Source organism: Hydra vulgaris, chromosome 06 (genome assembly GCF_038396675.1).
Source record: "Hydra vulgaris chromosome 06, alternate assembly HydraT2T_AEP".
NCBI classification, from domain to species: domain Eukaryota; kingdom Metazoa; phylum Cnidaria; class Hydrozoa; order Anthoathecata; family Hydridae; genus Hydra; species Hydra vulgaris.
Genome location: NC_088925.1, coordinates 7,949,941 through 7,968,402, shown reverse-complemented (window position 1 = coordinate 7,968,402; position 18,462 = coordinate 7,949,941). Strand labels below are relative to the sequence as shown.

Sequence of the window (18,462 nt, the reverse complement as noted above, 5' to 3'; positions counted from 1 at the left end):
CCGCGAGAAAGAACGTTAAATTTTACATTAGAATATCTAATTTGCAAAAAAATCAATTTTTGGAAAAATTTTGACTTTAGATTATGTAGGAACCACCTTAATAAAAATGGGATCTCAATAATGGGCTAGAGAAATGCTTGTTTTTGGGACCTTATACGCTATAGAAATGCCAGAGGGCCAACTATACGGACCAGCTAAATGAAGGGCCCAACGCTATAGAATTGTCGAGGAAGGGCAGCTGATGCTAACGACGGCTCTACATCATACAGCAAATGATGAATTTGAAACAGTAGTACAGTTGTTAATTAAAACTTATCATAATTTTAGAGATCTCAATACTTATTCGTATAAATAGTTAAGTTTTTGAAAAATATAGAGATAACTTCGAAAGAAAAGTTTTTACATTTATTTGTTTTTATAAATTGGTCAAGGCTAGTGAAGTGAGGTAAAGAACTCTCGCGCATTTAATTAGCAAATACTGATAAATATTTTGAAAATAGTTACTTTAAATATCTGATGTATTTTATCTATCATTGCTAGGTTATTAGATAATAATTTATTTTTCAGGACATATGCCTTCTCTATTAATAATGGTTGTGCTGTGGTGATCTATGGATTTATTTGAAAATCTGTTTTTTTTTTTTAGATATTCTCGAAGAATCGACTTTTTCTATCTTTGGACGTCAATGCTAGATTTGCTTCAAAACTAGGCTATTTTCATAGCCATAATTCTGTTAAAAACATTAATAAGCATATGGAAAACAATTAATTTAGTTTAAATTTTATATTATGAAGTATATTTTAAAACAAATAAATCTTTTTTTTATAAGGGTGGGCGTATTATTCGATGTTAATCGAGGCGATATTCATAGGATATTCTGAAGCGTTTTTTCTAAATACATATCTTCATCTCTCTAAATACTAATTAACATGAAATGTTATCGCTAATTGTCAAAGTAATTAAACAATTTTTATTATAGTATTTTTTAGTATCTATCATGGATTAAGTGGAAAATTATGTGGCTTGAGTAATAACAGTGGTACGGTTGGGACAACAGGCCTTTTTTTTCCCCAAAACTATTGCTCTTACACAAATCACATCCTTTTCCGACTTTTTCTTCAAGCCATATTTTTCGCTCGCAAAAAATAGATATAATTAAAGAGGTTATTACTTTCTCTCAGCTCACTGTTTATCTTCTAGTAGGCTATGTACATATATAATATCGCAACAAATGAACTACGCGTTTTAATATATAAGCCTATATATGTAAAGTAAAGTGTAATATAATAAATATTATCTTTAAAAAAAAGTTATAAAATAAATTAATTTATGAAAAAAAATTTTAATCTTTTAAAAATTGATTTATTTTATTATTATTTATAATTTTTTTAATTTGTTAATAGAAATAATTTTTTTTAATTAAGCAATTTTAATTTTTTTTGTTTGTTATAACTTGAATAAAAATATAAGCGAGGCAAAGTTATGCGCTAAAAACTAAACAATGAAGTTCTATTATAAAACTACCGTAAGCCGAACGCTAATTTTTTAAGTTGGTTGCAGTTAAGCATTCCTTATAATGAATTTTTGTCACTTAAATGGGCATAACTTTTAGTAGAATCATTTGTTTTTTATGAAATTTTCGCCATTGTAATACTGAATTAAAGCTCTTTACAATGATGTATAATAATTGAATATTTGAATAGTTTAAAAATTTTGCACACGTACCTATATTTTCGAGTTTACGGATGGTAAAAACGAGTTGTTTGACGACTTGTAAGTAAAAATATTGCCGAAAATGATAATTTATAAATACGAGGATCAAAGCGCGTAATCTTAAAATAATCTTCGATTACTGAGTAATCAAAACATACATGAAATTCGGAGAAAAGTTATTATACTTATAAGGAACAATAGTTTAAAATATTTATATCGTAGTCTTACTTCTTCTTATGACTTCGCTAACATACTTACTAGTTACTAGTAACTAGTAGTCTTGTTATAACAATAGTTTAGTAAAAGAATATGTTTAAAATTATTATAAAAAAATAAATAAATATAATAATTTAAAAAGAATGAAGAGCGAAGATTGGCGTGAAATGCTAACTAAGGAAGTTAAAACTATACAAGCAATATATGAGGATGATAACGTGAATTATTCTGAGGTAGTTTTTAAAATATAAAAAACATATGAACTGCTCATTTTATATTTCTTTAATTTCGTTTATACAAAGCAAACAATAATATTACTAAGTATATATAATAAAGTTTTCACTAATAGATACAAATTAGTTAATATAGTGATACCTAAAATTTTTTAAACAAGTACTGAAAAAATAAATAAATAAAAGGAGAAAATAAAAGTGAGTTAAAATAAATTACTAAAAATTTTGCTCCAAATTGGAGTTTGTATTAAACCATAACAAATGTTGGCAGTTCCTCGGCCTATTAGAGATATTTAGCTTTTTGATCATTTAGCAGTGGCAACTTGCTTGGTCTCGAAAAAAAAACTTTTTTTTTGATTTTTTAAAGTTTTTGATTGGATAAGATAGCCATTTACACAACTGTAAGACACCCATATTGTTTTGTGGTAATTTACTTTAGAGCTGATTTTTTTTTTCTTGCACTTAACCAATCAAAATGGTATGGCAGATGCTATTATTACCAACTTTTCAACTGCAATTAGTAAGCAACCGGGGTTGATATTTGACCGGGGCCAGGGCCGGGTTTGATAAAACATAGCCGGGGCCGGGTTTGTGACTGGGGCTGCATTACTATTGATATTCCATATTAATATATTATTGTTATTTAAAATTCATGATATATTTTATATAAAGGTATATATATATATTATCTCATTGTCATCATCATCATCATCATCATCATCATCATCATCATCATCATCATCATCATCATCATCATCATCATCATCATCATCATCATCATCATCTCTACATCATCATCTCTACATCATCATCATCATCATCATCATCATCATCATCATCATCATCATCATCATTATCATCATCATCATAATATCATCATCATCATCATCATCATAATATCATCATCATTATCATCATCATCATCAAGCATACAGTTGATGATGATGATTAAGATGATTATGATGATGATGACAATGATCATCATCATCATCTTAATCATTGGCATCATTATCATCTTCTCTGATACACACTATAAATATAATTACTACTCTCATACTCTCTCTAAGATCATTGCTTCTTTTCCTATCTTTTAAAGACACCATATATCCATCTGATCTACTTTGTTCTTTCTTATTTGTCATTGTAAATATTTATGAATTATATTATATTTGTATATACTATTTTTGTGACTTTTTCTTATATTTTCTTAAACTTTCATCACAAATTTTAAGTAACTAAAAAAAAACACAGCAACAACAACAACAACAAAAATCCAGTCTCGGCTAGTAACCCCTGCAAATTGTGTTTGTTTAGCCAGGGCCGGGTTTGCAAAAACTTCTGTTTTTAGCTGGGGCCAGGGCCCCGGTCACTTACTAACTGCAATCTGAGCAATTTAAAATCAAATTCAGCAACATAATGTTTTTTGGGATGGTATAAACTACTTACTTATTAAACAACTTTTTTTGACAGTCTTTATCTGAGAAAATGCCTAAAGTTTTAGTAAGGCTTCGACTCTAACTAAGGCAGTAACATTGGTCATAAAAGGCCACAACATTGGTCATAAAATTGTTAGATCCGATTTGATAGGCAAATGAGTAACTTTTAGATCTTGGTCATCAGTTTTAACTATGAGTCATTCCATGTCAAATCAAATGGCTCATGACGCCTTAGATTAGGGGAGAAGGAGGAGCAGATTATCAATGAAGAAATCTTCCAAATCCTTCCAAAGTCAAAAAAGTTTTTAACTTATAAAGACAAATGTTCATGATAACTTTTTTTCCAGAGTAAGGTAGATGGGAGTCATTTTTCATTGTATTGTATGTGTAACATCTAGTAAAATATAGTTAAATATGAACCACAAAAAAATCCTTTCACCACTTATCATTAATGACAAGTGCCAGTCTATGAAAAGAATGTTGCCTGGACTACAATCCGTAGTCGATTTAAAATCCGTAGTCAAGGGCATTGTCAATTTGATTAGAAATTATATCTAAAAGAGTGCAGTCTTGAGAAGAAATAGAATGATAAAAACAAAGAGAAAGATTATAGAGTAAAGAGGTGCAAAGCAGAAGCACATAAAAGAATCATCAAAGCAGGTCTTGACAAATAGATGAATTGATGCATAAGTATACCCCCAAGCTAAGCATGTGACTATTGGAGTCTTTGCGAATCAAAGGATAGTACCCATGAATACTGATATCTGAAGAAGGCAGCTGTATTTAAATTAGTCTGACAAAAAGTAAACAAGTCTGGTGAGTTTTGCAAGACGTAAGATTCAAATTATGGAAGGTTACTTTGAAGACCTCTAATATTTGTTAAAGATATATTGAAACAGCTAGGTGGTGGAGATGGTTTTTTATGTTTAATATTTTGGGTCACTTTTGACATGATTTAAGTTCAAAGAAAACTTGACTCATTCATATGTTAAGCATGGCATCCCAAGCAATGAGTTATGCAGTTGTCTCAGTCCTGTTAATTAACCCAAAGTCATAGCTTAGGGTTCCTTATGTGACCTTAACATTGCAAACAAAAAGCTTTACCTTTAATCATCAATGCGCAATATGGCACTGCTAATACTCTTTTATAGCTGTTAATAAAATCAGCTTCTCTCAGAGTAATTACAGATTTCGGGAAACATTACTACCAGCTGGCCTCAGAACCATTAAATTGAGTTCTTGAGCTGTAATCTCATTAGCAGTTAACAGGAAGAGTTGCATAGCCACTATCAAGGAGGCACAAGCAAAAATATATGAGCAGACTCAAGAAGATCCAGTATTTATCATACTAAGTAAGAAACAATGTAGCACAGGTTTACATCTAGGCCAGTTTAATATATGAAGATGGGGTTCGAGACTGGTCAACAGAACTACCTATTTGACATATTATTGTCAGAATTATTCTGCTTACACCTATTTTGACCACCAATATACCTAAAATATGTCTATATTCAATTTTTATATGTTTAATATTTTATATGGCAATATCAAGAAAAGCAAAATTAACAGGAACAATGTTACTGTTGTTACATAAAAGTTACTTGTGAGCATTTTTTCTTTTTTTATAATGAAAAATTGATTATTTTTTATTAAATATAAACACTTGTTTGTTAAAATAATTACTGACATTTATAGTAATGTGAAAAAAAAAAACTATATTGTAGGAATTGCAATAAATGTGTTTATATTTCCACTTATATGTAAGGATAAGCAAAAATAAGTGTATATGAAAACAAGTGTATATGAGAACAAGTGTATATTAGGGTGGCTCTTAAAACAACATTTTTGAAAAAAACCTGTTCTGACCCCTTTGCTTTGTTCTATATAATACTAAAACACTAGGTTTAAAATTTTTTTGAACAAAACATTATTTTAGGGGTAGCTCAAGACCCTTAAAAATTTGACTGGTCCCTAAAATTTTGAAAATAAAAGTTCTTCTAAAGTATGTTAACCTGGTACTCAAAAGAAGCGAAATTATATAAAAACTTTAAAAATAATAATCAATTTACAAAAAAATAACTTTTTTCTTAAATTCATAAAAACTATTGTTTTTAAGCTGAAAATAAAAAAAGTCATTATTTTCAAGTTTTAAAAAAATAGTTTTTTTAAACATGCTTTTTTTGTAAAGTGATTACTGTTTTTGAAGTTTTTATATAATTTCGCTTCTTTTGAGTACCAGGTTGACATACTTTAGAAGAACTTTTATTTTCAAAATTTTAGGGACCAGTCAAATTTTTAAGGGTCTTGAGCTACCCCTAAAATAATTTTTTGTTCAAAAAAATTTTAAACCCAGTGTTTTAGTATTATATAGAACAAAGTAAAGGGGTCAGAACAGGTTTTTTTCAAAAATGTTGTTTTAAGAGCCACCCTAGTGTATATTAAAAAGCTCATGGGTTTCACCAAAGCCAAAATTTCATTCAAAATTTGTTTTTGTCGTATTAGTATCTAATATATCTATAGATACAGTTAAACATGTTCTTTTATTATAATTAATTATACTTCAGTATAGAAAATTATATATTATATAATTATTTATAAAAAAAACGTTTTTGCATATGTACAAATATGTTTAAAAAAATTATAAGACATAATCTTATAATTTTTTTAAACATATTTGTAAATATGCAAAAGCATTATTTTTGCTCAGTATAAATAAACCTTTCAGTTTTTCAATCTTGAAGAATAATCTAATTTTTTAAAAATATTTTAATGTACAAAACAAATAAACAATTTTTTTAACAATATTTAAATTTCATAGAAGTAGAACTTTTTATAGATTATACAAAGTATAATAAAAAGTTTATATAAAGAAAAAGTAAAAACAAAAAAAAAAAAAAAAATCGTCCTATTTAAATTGTTATACTTTGATTATCAGGGTAATGGATCTCCAGAAATTGTTTTAAAATTAGCACCATTGCAAAGTGTTGAAAAAAGGAAAAAAGATATTCATGTCAGGGTTGATCTTCGAGTTCTATTTACTATACATTATCCATATGAGTATGTATTTTTGTTTTAATTTTTTGTCATAATATTTTCATTGTTTTTTATTTATTTGTATTTTGAGTTTTTTTTACTTTTTTTACTATTTTTATACTTGCAATATTCTTATGTCTAAGACAAAGTAAAAATAGTTACATAAAATAACTTAATAAAAATACTAAAGTATGAATACAAAAACACAAATCTTAAATCAGCATAAGTTATTTCATCAAGCAGTTTAAATAAAGTTTATATTGTTTATATTCGTCATATAGTAGTTTTAAATAAGCATAGCAGTTTGTGTTTCCTATTTAGTGGTTTTAAAATGGTAGCAGTATTTAAAATGGTAGCAGTATGTATTTAATGTTGTTACACTTACACTGCTAAACACCATAAAACAATTATTACTAACAAGCAAGAAATAAGAACCAGCTGGCACCCATGAATGTAATTAATGAAAATATGGTTGAAATATTTTTTTTTAACATCTTCACTTCCAACAAGGCAAACCACTATTAGAGTTACTGAAGTTACTGGAAGATAAAAGATGAAGTTTTTAGAGCAAGATAATGATTAACATATGACTTAAAAGATTGCATATTTTATGAATCAGGAAAACAAGATGAAGGGAGCAAATTCCAAAAAACTGATTTTCAAGGAAAAAAACTAGGCAATTAAGAATTTTTGGAGCACTTAGGAACAGTCACTGTAAAAGGATGAGACTTTAAAAAAGGATGTAAAAAAACTTTAAAAAGAAGAAAAATGACAAGTAGTACAATAATGAATTTTAATAGATTTTTTTAATGATGGTACAGGAGACGATATCTCTTTAGAGCAATGTCCATTATAGTATTTATAGAAAATTAAAAGAGAAGCAACATTACCGCGATGTGATAATGGTTGTATTTAGGCTGCAAGAGCAGGTCCAACTATGTTTACAATGCGTTTTTGCACCTTATCTAAAAGAAAAAGGCATCGTTGAAAGGTCCGCCCCAGATATAGCAACAGTATTCCAGATTTGATATTTATAGAGATAAAGAGTAGAATCCTGAGTGAGAAAGTGGCAAGCACGACAAAGAGATGCAACCTTAGCAGATGCTAATTTTGCAATGGATTTGATATATGGTTTCTAAGAAAGATTGGAAGTTAGAGTTAATCTTAGAAGACAAAGGGTAGATAACTCATTGAGTACAAGATCTAGATTATTGCAATAATGGTTAGCTGAAAAAAATTAAGTTTATCTGAGTTAAAGATCACCAGCCACTGAGAACCCCATGCTGTAGTGGAAGTGAAATCCTTTTCAAGCTTAAAACAAGAATAAATAGTAGTATCACCAGCAAACAATGCCACCTTTGATGTGAGAATTTTCTCTTCATCTTCAATTTTCTCTTCATTAACCATAATACCAACTTCTTCTAGTTCTTTAGAAAGAGAGTCTGAAATATATTATTATATGGAAATTTAAAAAAAAAGTTAAAAAAGTACTTTGATACTTATTTATATAAATTTTCAAACTAAATGTTTACATGCCGTTGCCCTTGAACAATTCAGTGCATGGTTTATAAACTTCCTTTCATCATTTGATGATTATATTGCTAGCTTTAGAGTTTAGCTTTCAATCTATAAAAGAGAACCATTGTATAAAAAGAATAATCTGATCTAAAAAAAGAGATATAAAAATGATTCTGATTACCCTATTTAGATTTCATATGATCATTGTAGGTTAAATGATTCAACTATTTTATTTTAACTTATTTCCTTTTTCTAGCGCAGGTCAAGATTTAATGATGTTTCGTGAAACTTTCCTTTCATCTTTGTATTAGTGTGATGTCTAATACATTGCATATTTAGAATTAACTTGGTTACTTCCTTTTTATTAATTGCTTAATTTAAAGACCTGTTCTTATTTTTTATAGAATGAACAAAACATTCTTCTTCATCTTCTGTAAGTATAGTACAATAACTTCTTTCTTGTCCATTAGTGACTATTCCATCTAATTGCCTGTTGATTGTCTCTCTATTCTTTATAAAAGGAAACATACCAGTCTTTAATGCTGCTTGTCTCCTCCGATTCTTTTCTTTACACCAGTTTATAGCAGCTTCTAGTTGCTTATTTCTTTCAATAGTATGTATTCTGGCAACTGTAGCATCAGCTTTTGTACTAAGATTTCTTACTTTGTTTACACATAAATGTAACAGTGATGTTGGTTTCATTTTACTTACTATTAATAGATAATATAAATATAATAAACAACCCAGACAGCAAGCTTACATTGGACTAACATTGGACCAATGCACTGTGATGCATTGACCCAATGTTGAAATTCGATGTTGGCCCAATGCAGTTTTAATCATTGGTTAGGTATTGGCTCAATGTTGTGTGTAACATTGGCCCAATGTTGTTTACAACATTTACCTAATGTTGTACACAACATTTACCCAATGTTGGCCCAATGTTGTATACAACATTGGCCTAACGTTGTATACAACATTGGCCCAATATTGTATGTAACATTGGGCCAATATTGTATAAAATGTTAGGCAAGTATTATTATAAATTAGCTATATACTGAGTTTCAACAACAAATGTTGTATATTGGCCTAATGTTTTATGCAACATTAGATCGTTGTTACAAATAGATGATTTGCATCGCTTCATTGAAATTTATAGAGAAATAAAAACAAAAATGTATGATACAAGTATAAAAATGTATCTATTTAATTTACATAATTTCTCCGTTAAATATACACATTGCAAACAACAAACATAAACCAAAAACTAACACATTGAGTTTTAAATAAAAAAATTCCCTATAATATTTATGGAGTAGTTTCGATGTTGGCCGAGTTACTTGTTATTGAGTCGTGTTTAGCTAATGATATTTGGTGCCCACGGCTATCATCTTTTCTTCAACCATCTCTATCAAATGCCTGCATAAGCCAAGCTTATTTGACTTCACAGCTTCTGCAAAAAAATGAGTTGTTTGTTTAATTATGTACCAAAAAAACTTAATAAGTTGAAGTGTTTTATGCAAAATTGAAACTGAAAAAATAACTTTTTTAAACCACTTACCAATAGCAACATATGCAGTCAACATTTTTCCTGTTCCAATTTTTTGTCCTCTTCCTGCATAGTTTAATTTTACAGCTAGGCCATTTTTAAAAACTATTCTTAGTAAATAACATATACAATCTCCTTTGTCTTTAACTCCAATTTGTCCCAAATAATTAATCTGCAAAAATATATAACCTTGCAATAATTAAAATTACTTTTGGTTAGACTTAAATTAATATAAACTCTTATTTACAAAAAACCTTCAAAGAGTATTTTGTTTAAAATACATAATTTGTATAAAGATACGAAACACATAAATGAATCATAAAAAAATATTTACCATTTGCTTAAGTATTTTCTTGTTATTTAATTTTTCTTCTAGAGTACTTAAATTCTCTACTGCTTTTAGTGGCAATGACACTCTGTCAGGCAAATCATTAATTGGCATATCTTTGTTACTTTTTGTAATTATGCCTAAAATTAAATTTGATGTGTTTTGTAGTTTACCAAGTTTTTTTTGTCAGATCAGGTTATCCTGCTACTGGTAACATGTAACCCAGTACAATCTGCTTCATGTCCTGCTGCCTTGTAGGATACGCCTTTTTAGGCAAAGGCTAGGAGATGCCAACTCCGATTTAAAACACCCCCTGCCTTGGGGCTCTTGGTTGAGTAAAGGCTAGAGATGGTGTCTCGATAAAAATACTCATCTTGGGCAGATGTTAAATGCACCCAGCTACTGTCTTGTAGAAGGCCTCCTAGGCAAAGACTTAAGGGGTAAACAGATTCTATCTGTTGACCAGCCTCGCAACCCTTCTTCATCTATTAGGCTGGCGCAGATGTATTTTTAATACATTGTTTCCAGTTTAGGATGTTGAATGCTGGATCTTCTTGACTCAATGCATGGGTTTGCTTGTGTCACTGTTTTTATGACTAGGCAACTCATTCTATTATCTCCTTATGAGGGTACAGCTCTAAAACTCAGTTTTATGGTTCTGAGGCCGGCTGGTAGTCAGGTTTCCCGAACTCTGTGGTAGCTCTCAGAGAGGCTGATTCCATCAACAGCTGAAAAATATCAAAGTATTAACAGTGCCATGTTGCGCATGGATGGTGTCCCTGTTTGTACTTTTGGTGTGCATTGCGGAGGCCACATTTGGAGCCCTTTGTTACGGCTTAGGGTTTATTAGTAGTAATGAGGCAATTGCTTGGGCTATTAAACGGTGTCCTGAGTACTATCTATGCTTTGAGTCAAGTTCTTCAATCTAATTTAAAAATGAATAAAGTACCAAAAACTATAAAACACAAAAAACCATCATCATCACCAATTTCTCTAAACCTATCATTCACTAATATTCGTGGTCTTCGAAGTAACTTTTCTTCTGTTGAGTCTTATCTCTTGCAATGTTCACCAGACCTACTTGCTCTTTGTGAGACTAATTTGAGTTCGGCTGTCTCATCTTGTGATCTTAGTGTTGATGGTTATCTTCCTCTGATTCGTAAAGACTCCAATAGTCACATGCTTGGCCTGGGCATTTACATTCGTAAGAATTCACCTGTTTGTCGTGAAACTAGGTTTGAATCCACAGGCTATTCTTTCATGTGCTTTCGTTTAGTACCACTTCACTCTATTGTTTTCTCTTTGTTCTATATCGCTCTCCTTCATCTCAAGACTGCACTCTTTTTGATGTTATTTCCGATCATATTGACCAAGCCCTCTCTCTTTATCCATCAGCTAATATAGTTGTTGTCGGTGACTTTAATGCTCACCACTCTGAATGGCTTGGCTCTAGTGTCAGTGACTCTGCAGTCATTAAAGCCCACAACTTTTGCCTTTCTCAATCCCTAACTCAAATAGTCAACTTTCCAACTCGCTTTCCTGACAACCCTAATCATTTACCTTCTCTACTTGACTTATGTCTTGTTTCTGATCCTAGTCAGTGCTCAGTTTCTCCACATTCACCCTTAGGTGCTTCTGATCACAGTTTGATCTCTCTAAAACTAATATCTCATTCTTCTTCATCACCTGAATCCCCCTATTATCGAACCTCTTACAACTACAGTAAAGCTGACTGGGATTCTTTCCGTGATTTTCTTCGTGATGGCCCTTGGGTTGAAATCTTTCAACTTCCTGTCGACAAATGTGCTTCTTACATAACTTCGTGAATTCAGGCAGGCATGGAATCTTTTATTCCCTCTCGACGATTCCAGGTCAAACCTCACTCTCCTCCATGATTTTCCTCACACTGTGCTGCTGCGATTGCCAATCGAAACCGTTACTTCCATATTTATCAGCAAAACAATTCTCCAGAAAACAGACGTCTGTTTATTACTGCTAGAAACAACTGTAAAAAGGTTTTGTCTAACGCCAAAACCCGCTATTCTCAGGTCATGAAATCACGTATCTCATCTCAAAAATTAGGCTTTTGTGACTTCTGGAGAATCTTTAATAATATCAATAATAAGGGCAAATCTATAATTCCACCTCTCTTGTACAGTTCAGACTTTGTCACCTCACCTAAAGACAAAGCCGAACTGTTTGCTAAAAACTTTTCATCAATATCATCTCTTGATTCCACTAATTGCGTTCTACCTGATATTGCTAACAAACAGGTTGATCCATTGCTTGACATTCATATCACTCCAGCATCTGTATCTAAAGTGATTTCCTGCCTAGACTCTTCCACAGCTTGTGGCCCAGACAACATACCTGTTATTGTCTTGCAGAAGTGTTCTCAAGAGCTGTCGTCTATACTCTCAATACTATTCAACAAGTGCTTATCAGAGTCTTGTTTTCCAGCCTGCTGGAAAGCCGCATCTGTTATCCCTATCTTCAAAAATTCTGGGGAGCAATCTGATTTGTCTAACTACCGTCCCATAAGTCTTCTTCCTATCATAAGCAAGGTTTTTGAATCTTTAATTAACAAACACTTAATTTCTCATCTTGAATCTAATAACTTACTTTCTGACCATCAATATGGATTTCGATCTTCTCGTTCTACAGCTGATTTGCTAACAGTAATAACTGACAGGTTTTATCATGCATTAGATGAAGGTGGAGAGGTTAAGGCCATCGCTCTTGACATTTCAAAAGCGTTTGATAAAGTTTGGCATGCTGGTCTTCTCCATAAGCTTTCTTCTTATGGTGTATCCGGCAACATCTTTAAGATCATTGAATCTTTCCTTTCCAATCGTAGCATAAAAGTTGTCCTCGATGGACAACACTCTTCTTCTTATTCTGTAACTTCAGGGGTTCCTCAAGGTTCTATCCTTGGCCCTATACTTTTTTTAATTTACATTAACGATCTTCCAGATATTCTCCCATCTAAGGTGGCATTGTTTGCTGATGATACTACCATTTATTCTTGTCGTGATAAGAAACCAACACCTTCTGATTGCTTGGAGGGGGCATTTGAGCTTAAAAAGGATCTCACTTCTGCTACAGCATGGGGCTCACAGTGGCTGGTGAACTTTAATTCAGATAAAACTCAATTTTTTTCAGCCAATCGTTATCGCAATAATTTAGATCTTCCTATATTTATGAACGGTGATGTACTCGATGAGTCACCTACTCTTCATCTTCTAGGATTAACTCTTACTTCCAATCTTTCTTGGAAACCATATATCAAATCGGTTGCAAAATTAGCATCTGCTAAGGTTGCATCTCTTTATCGAGCTCGCCACTTTCTTACTCTGGATTCTATTCTCTATCTCTATAAATCTCAAATCCGGCCTTGTTTGGAATACTGTTGCCATATCTGGGGCGGATCTTCTAATGATGCCCTTTCTCTTTTAGACAAGGTGCAAAAACGCATTGTAAACATAGTTGGACCTGCTCTTGCAGCCAACCTCCAACCATTATCACATCGTCGTAATGTTGCTTCTCTTTTATTTTTCTACAAATACTATAATGGGCACTGCTCTAAAGAGCTAGCGTCTCTTGTGCCATCTACTAAAATTCATTCTTGTGTTACTCGTCATTCAATTAAGTGTCATCCTTTTTCTGTGACTGTTCCTAAGTGCTCCAAAAACGCTTATTCGTCTAGTTTTTTTCCTCGAACATCAGTTCTTTGGAATTCGCTTCCTTCATCTTGCTTTCCTGATTCATATAATTTGCAATCTTTTAAATCGTCCGTCAATCGTTATCTTGCTCTACAATCTTCATCTTTTCTTTTACAGTAACTTCCAACTTCAATTAGTGGCTGCTTGCAGCCTTGATGGAAGCGAAGATGAAAAAAAAAAAAAAAAAAAAAAAAAAAAAAAAAAAAAAAAAAAGTTGCACTTCAATACTTGCTAATTTTGCAAATAATACCTGCATATCTTAAGGGGATACAATTTTATCTTAAAACAATAAAGTTAATGATATTCTTAAGAAACTGCACAACAAATTACATACAACATTTAGAATTTATGAAAGTAAATACAACAATCACTAATAAAGTAAATAAAATTAAAGACAGAGGGGCATATTTTTAATGATAAAAATATTCACTAGCTAATGGATTCATAATATATTTATGAATTATGGAATTTGCTGGTGTGCACTTAATTTCTGGCACTGACACAAAACAATTCTCGTTAACGTTTGAAATACAGGCTGTAGGGGAGAGTGGGGAGCATTGGGCACTTTTTCGCATAAATGCTAATAAAACTATTATTTTTTATTATAATAAAAATTTTATTTCAAATATATCTTGCACACATATTTGGCTGTAATTATTGCTAAGAAGAGTTTTAGTATTCAAATTACTCGCAAAGTTACATAAGATTTTCTAACACATGTCTAAAGTGCCCAAACCTCCCTGAAGTTGGGAGGTTTGGGCACCCCTGTGGGGAGGTTTGGGCACTGTATTTAATATGCACAATATTGTTTTAATATACTACTATGCTTAAGTATTATATAGCATTGCTATAAAAAATTGTAATCCAACTTGTAATACAAACATTTTTTCTTATCATAGACTTTACAAAAAATTAAACAATGTCACTTGGAATCAATACTGCACAATGTAGGACTTAATAAGACTTATCTTAAATTTGGTATAACCCAAAGAGGCTTGTCAAATTTATATTTTAGACTGCCACGTTTTATCCATGTTGTTGGTGTAGGCAATTTTGTCTTTATATCCTCCAGGGGGACGCTGGCTACATCCTCGATGTCAGGAAACATAAACGTATTTCTTATCTTACTCGTTCTCATGAATTTGACAGTGGCCATGGAGTGATTAACCTCTTCGACTATTCTAACATAATGATAAACAGTTTTTTTGGTGTCAAATTTAACTAACAAGTTATTGATTTGGAATTTTCTATCCATAACAATCACATCGTCAACATCAAAATCTTCTTCCGATGAATCAATTTCAACAAGGTCTACATCAGAAATGGAAGCATTTTTTATTTCATCATCACTGCTAATTTTCGTGTTTTTCTCGTTTCTAGAGCATTTTCGATTTTTGTTGAGCTCTTTGATCTTATCTTTTCTTTTTCTTTCTTTTTCTTCCATTTCTATAATTCTTTTCTCGGGTGTGTCTGTCAGTATTCTATTTTTTCCTTTCTTCCGTTTCATGCCATCCAATTTTCTGGGGCTGGCTTTCGGAAATGGTCTTACTAAATCAGGTGTTACATTGACAGTGCCCCTAGTCTGGTTTTTAGATAAAGATTCCATTTGAGATGGCCCAGTGACTTCCACATTTGAACTTGTACGATCCTCCAGACTCAGATTTTCTTCTGTTGAAGGCTGTTCCATGATAGGTTGTTCTAAAATCGATTTTTCTGTAGCAACATTATTCTCTTCCGGCAAGCAGCGATCAGTTATAGAAGAACAAACAAAATCTTCATCAGAGAAAATGTTTGAATTGAATGGCCAAATGCCAGGTTTTTTAAATCCTGTTTGAATATTTTGCAACTTAAATGCAAGTGGGATGGCTTTTGCTGCTAATTTTGGGATTTCATAAATTGTTTTTTGCCAGGATTGCTTACCATCCAATCTGTTACAACAGTGTTATAATAAGTTTTGAGTGGTCCGTAGACAGTCAGGTCTAGGGGTTGCAGTTTATGGCTGCAGTGCGGTGGGAAAGTCATTAAAACAGTGCCTGATTCTTTACAAAAATCAAGAACTGGTACTGAAATATGGCTCTCGTGATTATCCAGCAGCAATCGAACTGGTGAGGAAGGCATTGGTTTTGCGTGTTTTGCAAAATGGTGTATATGTTTTAAAAAACATGGTGCTGTCATCCACCCTGAAGGATGTGCTGCTCCATCTGAACCAACAGGTGCATCATTTAGCATATATGTTTTAAAATTAACCCGTGGGAATATGAAAAAGGGTGGTATTGAGTTACCCAATGCATTAATACCGCAGCAAACCGTTACAAGTGTCCCTCTTTCAGCTGACGTTACTTTCCCAACTTGCTTAGTGCCTCTGAGAGCAATCACTTTCTGGGTTCGTTGTACTGTTGATAATCCAGTTTCGTCTATATTGTAAATAGACTCAGGGCCGAAGCAATGCTGTTCATATACAGTTTTAAGATTTTCAAAAAAATCTCTGACATTTTTCTTATAGAAACTTGTGGCATGTGAGAGACTGGTAGCTTCTGGTGTCCTTATCGAAAGATGAGGTTGTCTTTTAAAAAATCCCCTTAGCCAATCATTGGATGCAAGTTTCTTTTCTGTCCAGTTGTCTGGTATTTTTTTATTAATAGCAGTGGCGTATTTGTAAACCAATTCACGTGCCTTCAGTTTTGACATTCCATGGTTTAGTTTAATTAATGTTACAAGATATTCTGAAATTTTTTCTTCTTCATCTTTCATGAATATTTGGGATGATATAAATTTAGAAGAAGTATCTTTCACAACGCCACCCTGTTTTATGTATCTTTGAAGGTTAGACCTGGGTATATCATATTTAATCGCAGTAGTTTTAATTTTTCCTCCTTTAGAAACCTCATCCAATGCGCGCAAAATAACATCTTTAGGTATTTCACGTCGTTTATTTCTTTTTTTAAATGAAAACGGCATTGTCCTAAAAAGAAATGATTAAACAATAGGCATAGCAAAAAACTACAAACGTATGACACCAAAACAAACTATAAAAAAGGGGGAGCATTGAGCATGCCCAAACCTCCCTCCTACCTGCGTGCCCAATGCTCTCTATAACCTCACTTTTCAAATAGATTTGAATAAGTTTATTTTTATCAAATGTTAAATCCTAATTGCCAGGTAAATATAATGTTTATTAAATGCAAAAGAAAAAGTTAACACAGATACTTACACTTTCTTGCAGATTTCTTTGTTATCTTTCTTCAAATCCCAAACAAAATATTTACTTTTGTACGCAACAAATCATTAAGCGCATGTAACTTGACAACCAAGTGAAATGACAGAGACACTTTTGATGAGCGGTGTTGCCAGTTATAAAACTATAGTGCTATGGTAGAAAACAAAAAATATATAGAATAGATTATGAGAAATGACCTCCCGACTGCCCAATGCTCCCCTCCCTCCCCTACTGTAAAACAAAAAAATTTATATTAAATCAATATTTCTCCGATGTTTGTAAATAATTTTTTTTTAATATTTTTATTCTGAATGTTAATAATAATATAACTTTTAAAAATAATATCATCTATAAAAATATTGTATTACCTTAGTCTATTAGATAAATCTAAATAAACGTTTATATAATAAATAATAATGAACCATCGGCAAATGTTAAATCTTTAAACTCATATGAATATTATGTTTTCTTTCCTAAGAGTTGATTTCAAATTGATTTCATAATTGGTGTAAGCTTAGAAATGTTGATTATTGCACAATAAAATGTTCATTAAGGGTAATCCCATGTAAAAGTGGGACAGTCATTTCAGTCACCCCTTGGATTTTCTTTAAATTTTAACCAGTGGTATCTATTAATAAAACATGAAAAAATGCAAAATTTGAGCTCCCAAATCCAAACATATCAAAAGTTATGATGTTTTGAAATTCAGCCTAAAATGTTCCTTTTTTTACAAAGTCTGCCATCATGGATTTTGTGGTTGTACTTTTAACTAAATAATTTAAGATCTAGTGGAAGAATGTAGTTAAAAATTGGTACCTGACCATTTTTGAGGGTGCTGAATTCAAAAATGTAAAATAGTGAAATTTAAATTTTTTGATAGTTATTTATTTTAAAACGGTCAGTCAAATTTTTTGTTCTGTTACCATGGGTTGGGCTTTCATTAATTCCCGGAGTTTCCCAAGTCTCATGAATTCAATTTTTTTTTCAAATGAAGTAGGTGATCCTAGGCTATCTTTATAAAAAAAGATGGTTTTGGTTTCTTAGAGCATAATAAAGATATGTCATTTTGAAATTTAGACAAAAAATTTCTTTATTTGGTCGCTATTCTCTATTATAGATTTTATAGCGATACTTTTTGTGTGAATAATTCAAGTTCTAGTAGAGAAATATGACTGAAAATTTGTTTCTGACCATTTTTAAAGGTGTTGAATAAAAAGATGAAGAGAAATTAAGCTAATTCCTAATATTTTAGAATTTTTAACTTTTTTTTCTTCTTGTAACCATAATTTCTATTTCACTTATTTCTGGAGTTGCCTTACTCTCATTTTGAAGTAAGATGTTTTGGAAAAATTTAGGTCTCTGAAAGAAAATAAAAAATTATATTGCTTTGCATAACTTGCATTCAATATTTTCAATATGATCAATATTTTGATCAATATTTTCAAAAGTATACATGGAATTATAATTTACTATACAACACATTGAAAAGATGATTT

The 18,462-nt window shown here is 31.4% G+C and overlaps 1 protein-coding gene across 5 annotated transcripts in view; it reads left to right on the top strand.

Annotated features, from left to right (window-relative positions):
* Positions 1–1,901: 1,901 nt before the first annotated feature.
* The window catches only part of LOC136081622 (eIF-2-alpha kinase GCN2-like), a 75,992-nt gene continuing 59,431 nt past the window's right edge, over positions 1,902–18,462 (top strand). For 2 of the 5 annotated variants that reach the window (XM_065799126.1, XM_065799122.1), the window contains exons 1-2: positions 1,904–2,163; positions 6,535–6,656. Coding sequence is in view for 4 of the 5 variants with exons in the window: in XM_065799122.1 (XP_065655194.1) it covers positions 2,074–2,163; positions 6,535–6,656 (212 nt within the window). In the remaining variant the exon portion in view is untranslated. Of the gene's footprint in view, positions 2,164–6,534; positions 6,657–18,462 lie in introns of all 5 variants that reach the window. The other 3 variants (XM_065799121.1, XM_065799123.1, XM_065799124.1) reach the window with 3 other exon arrangements.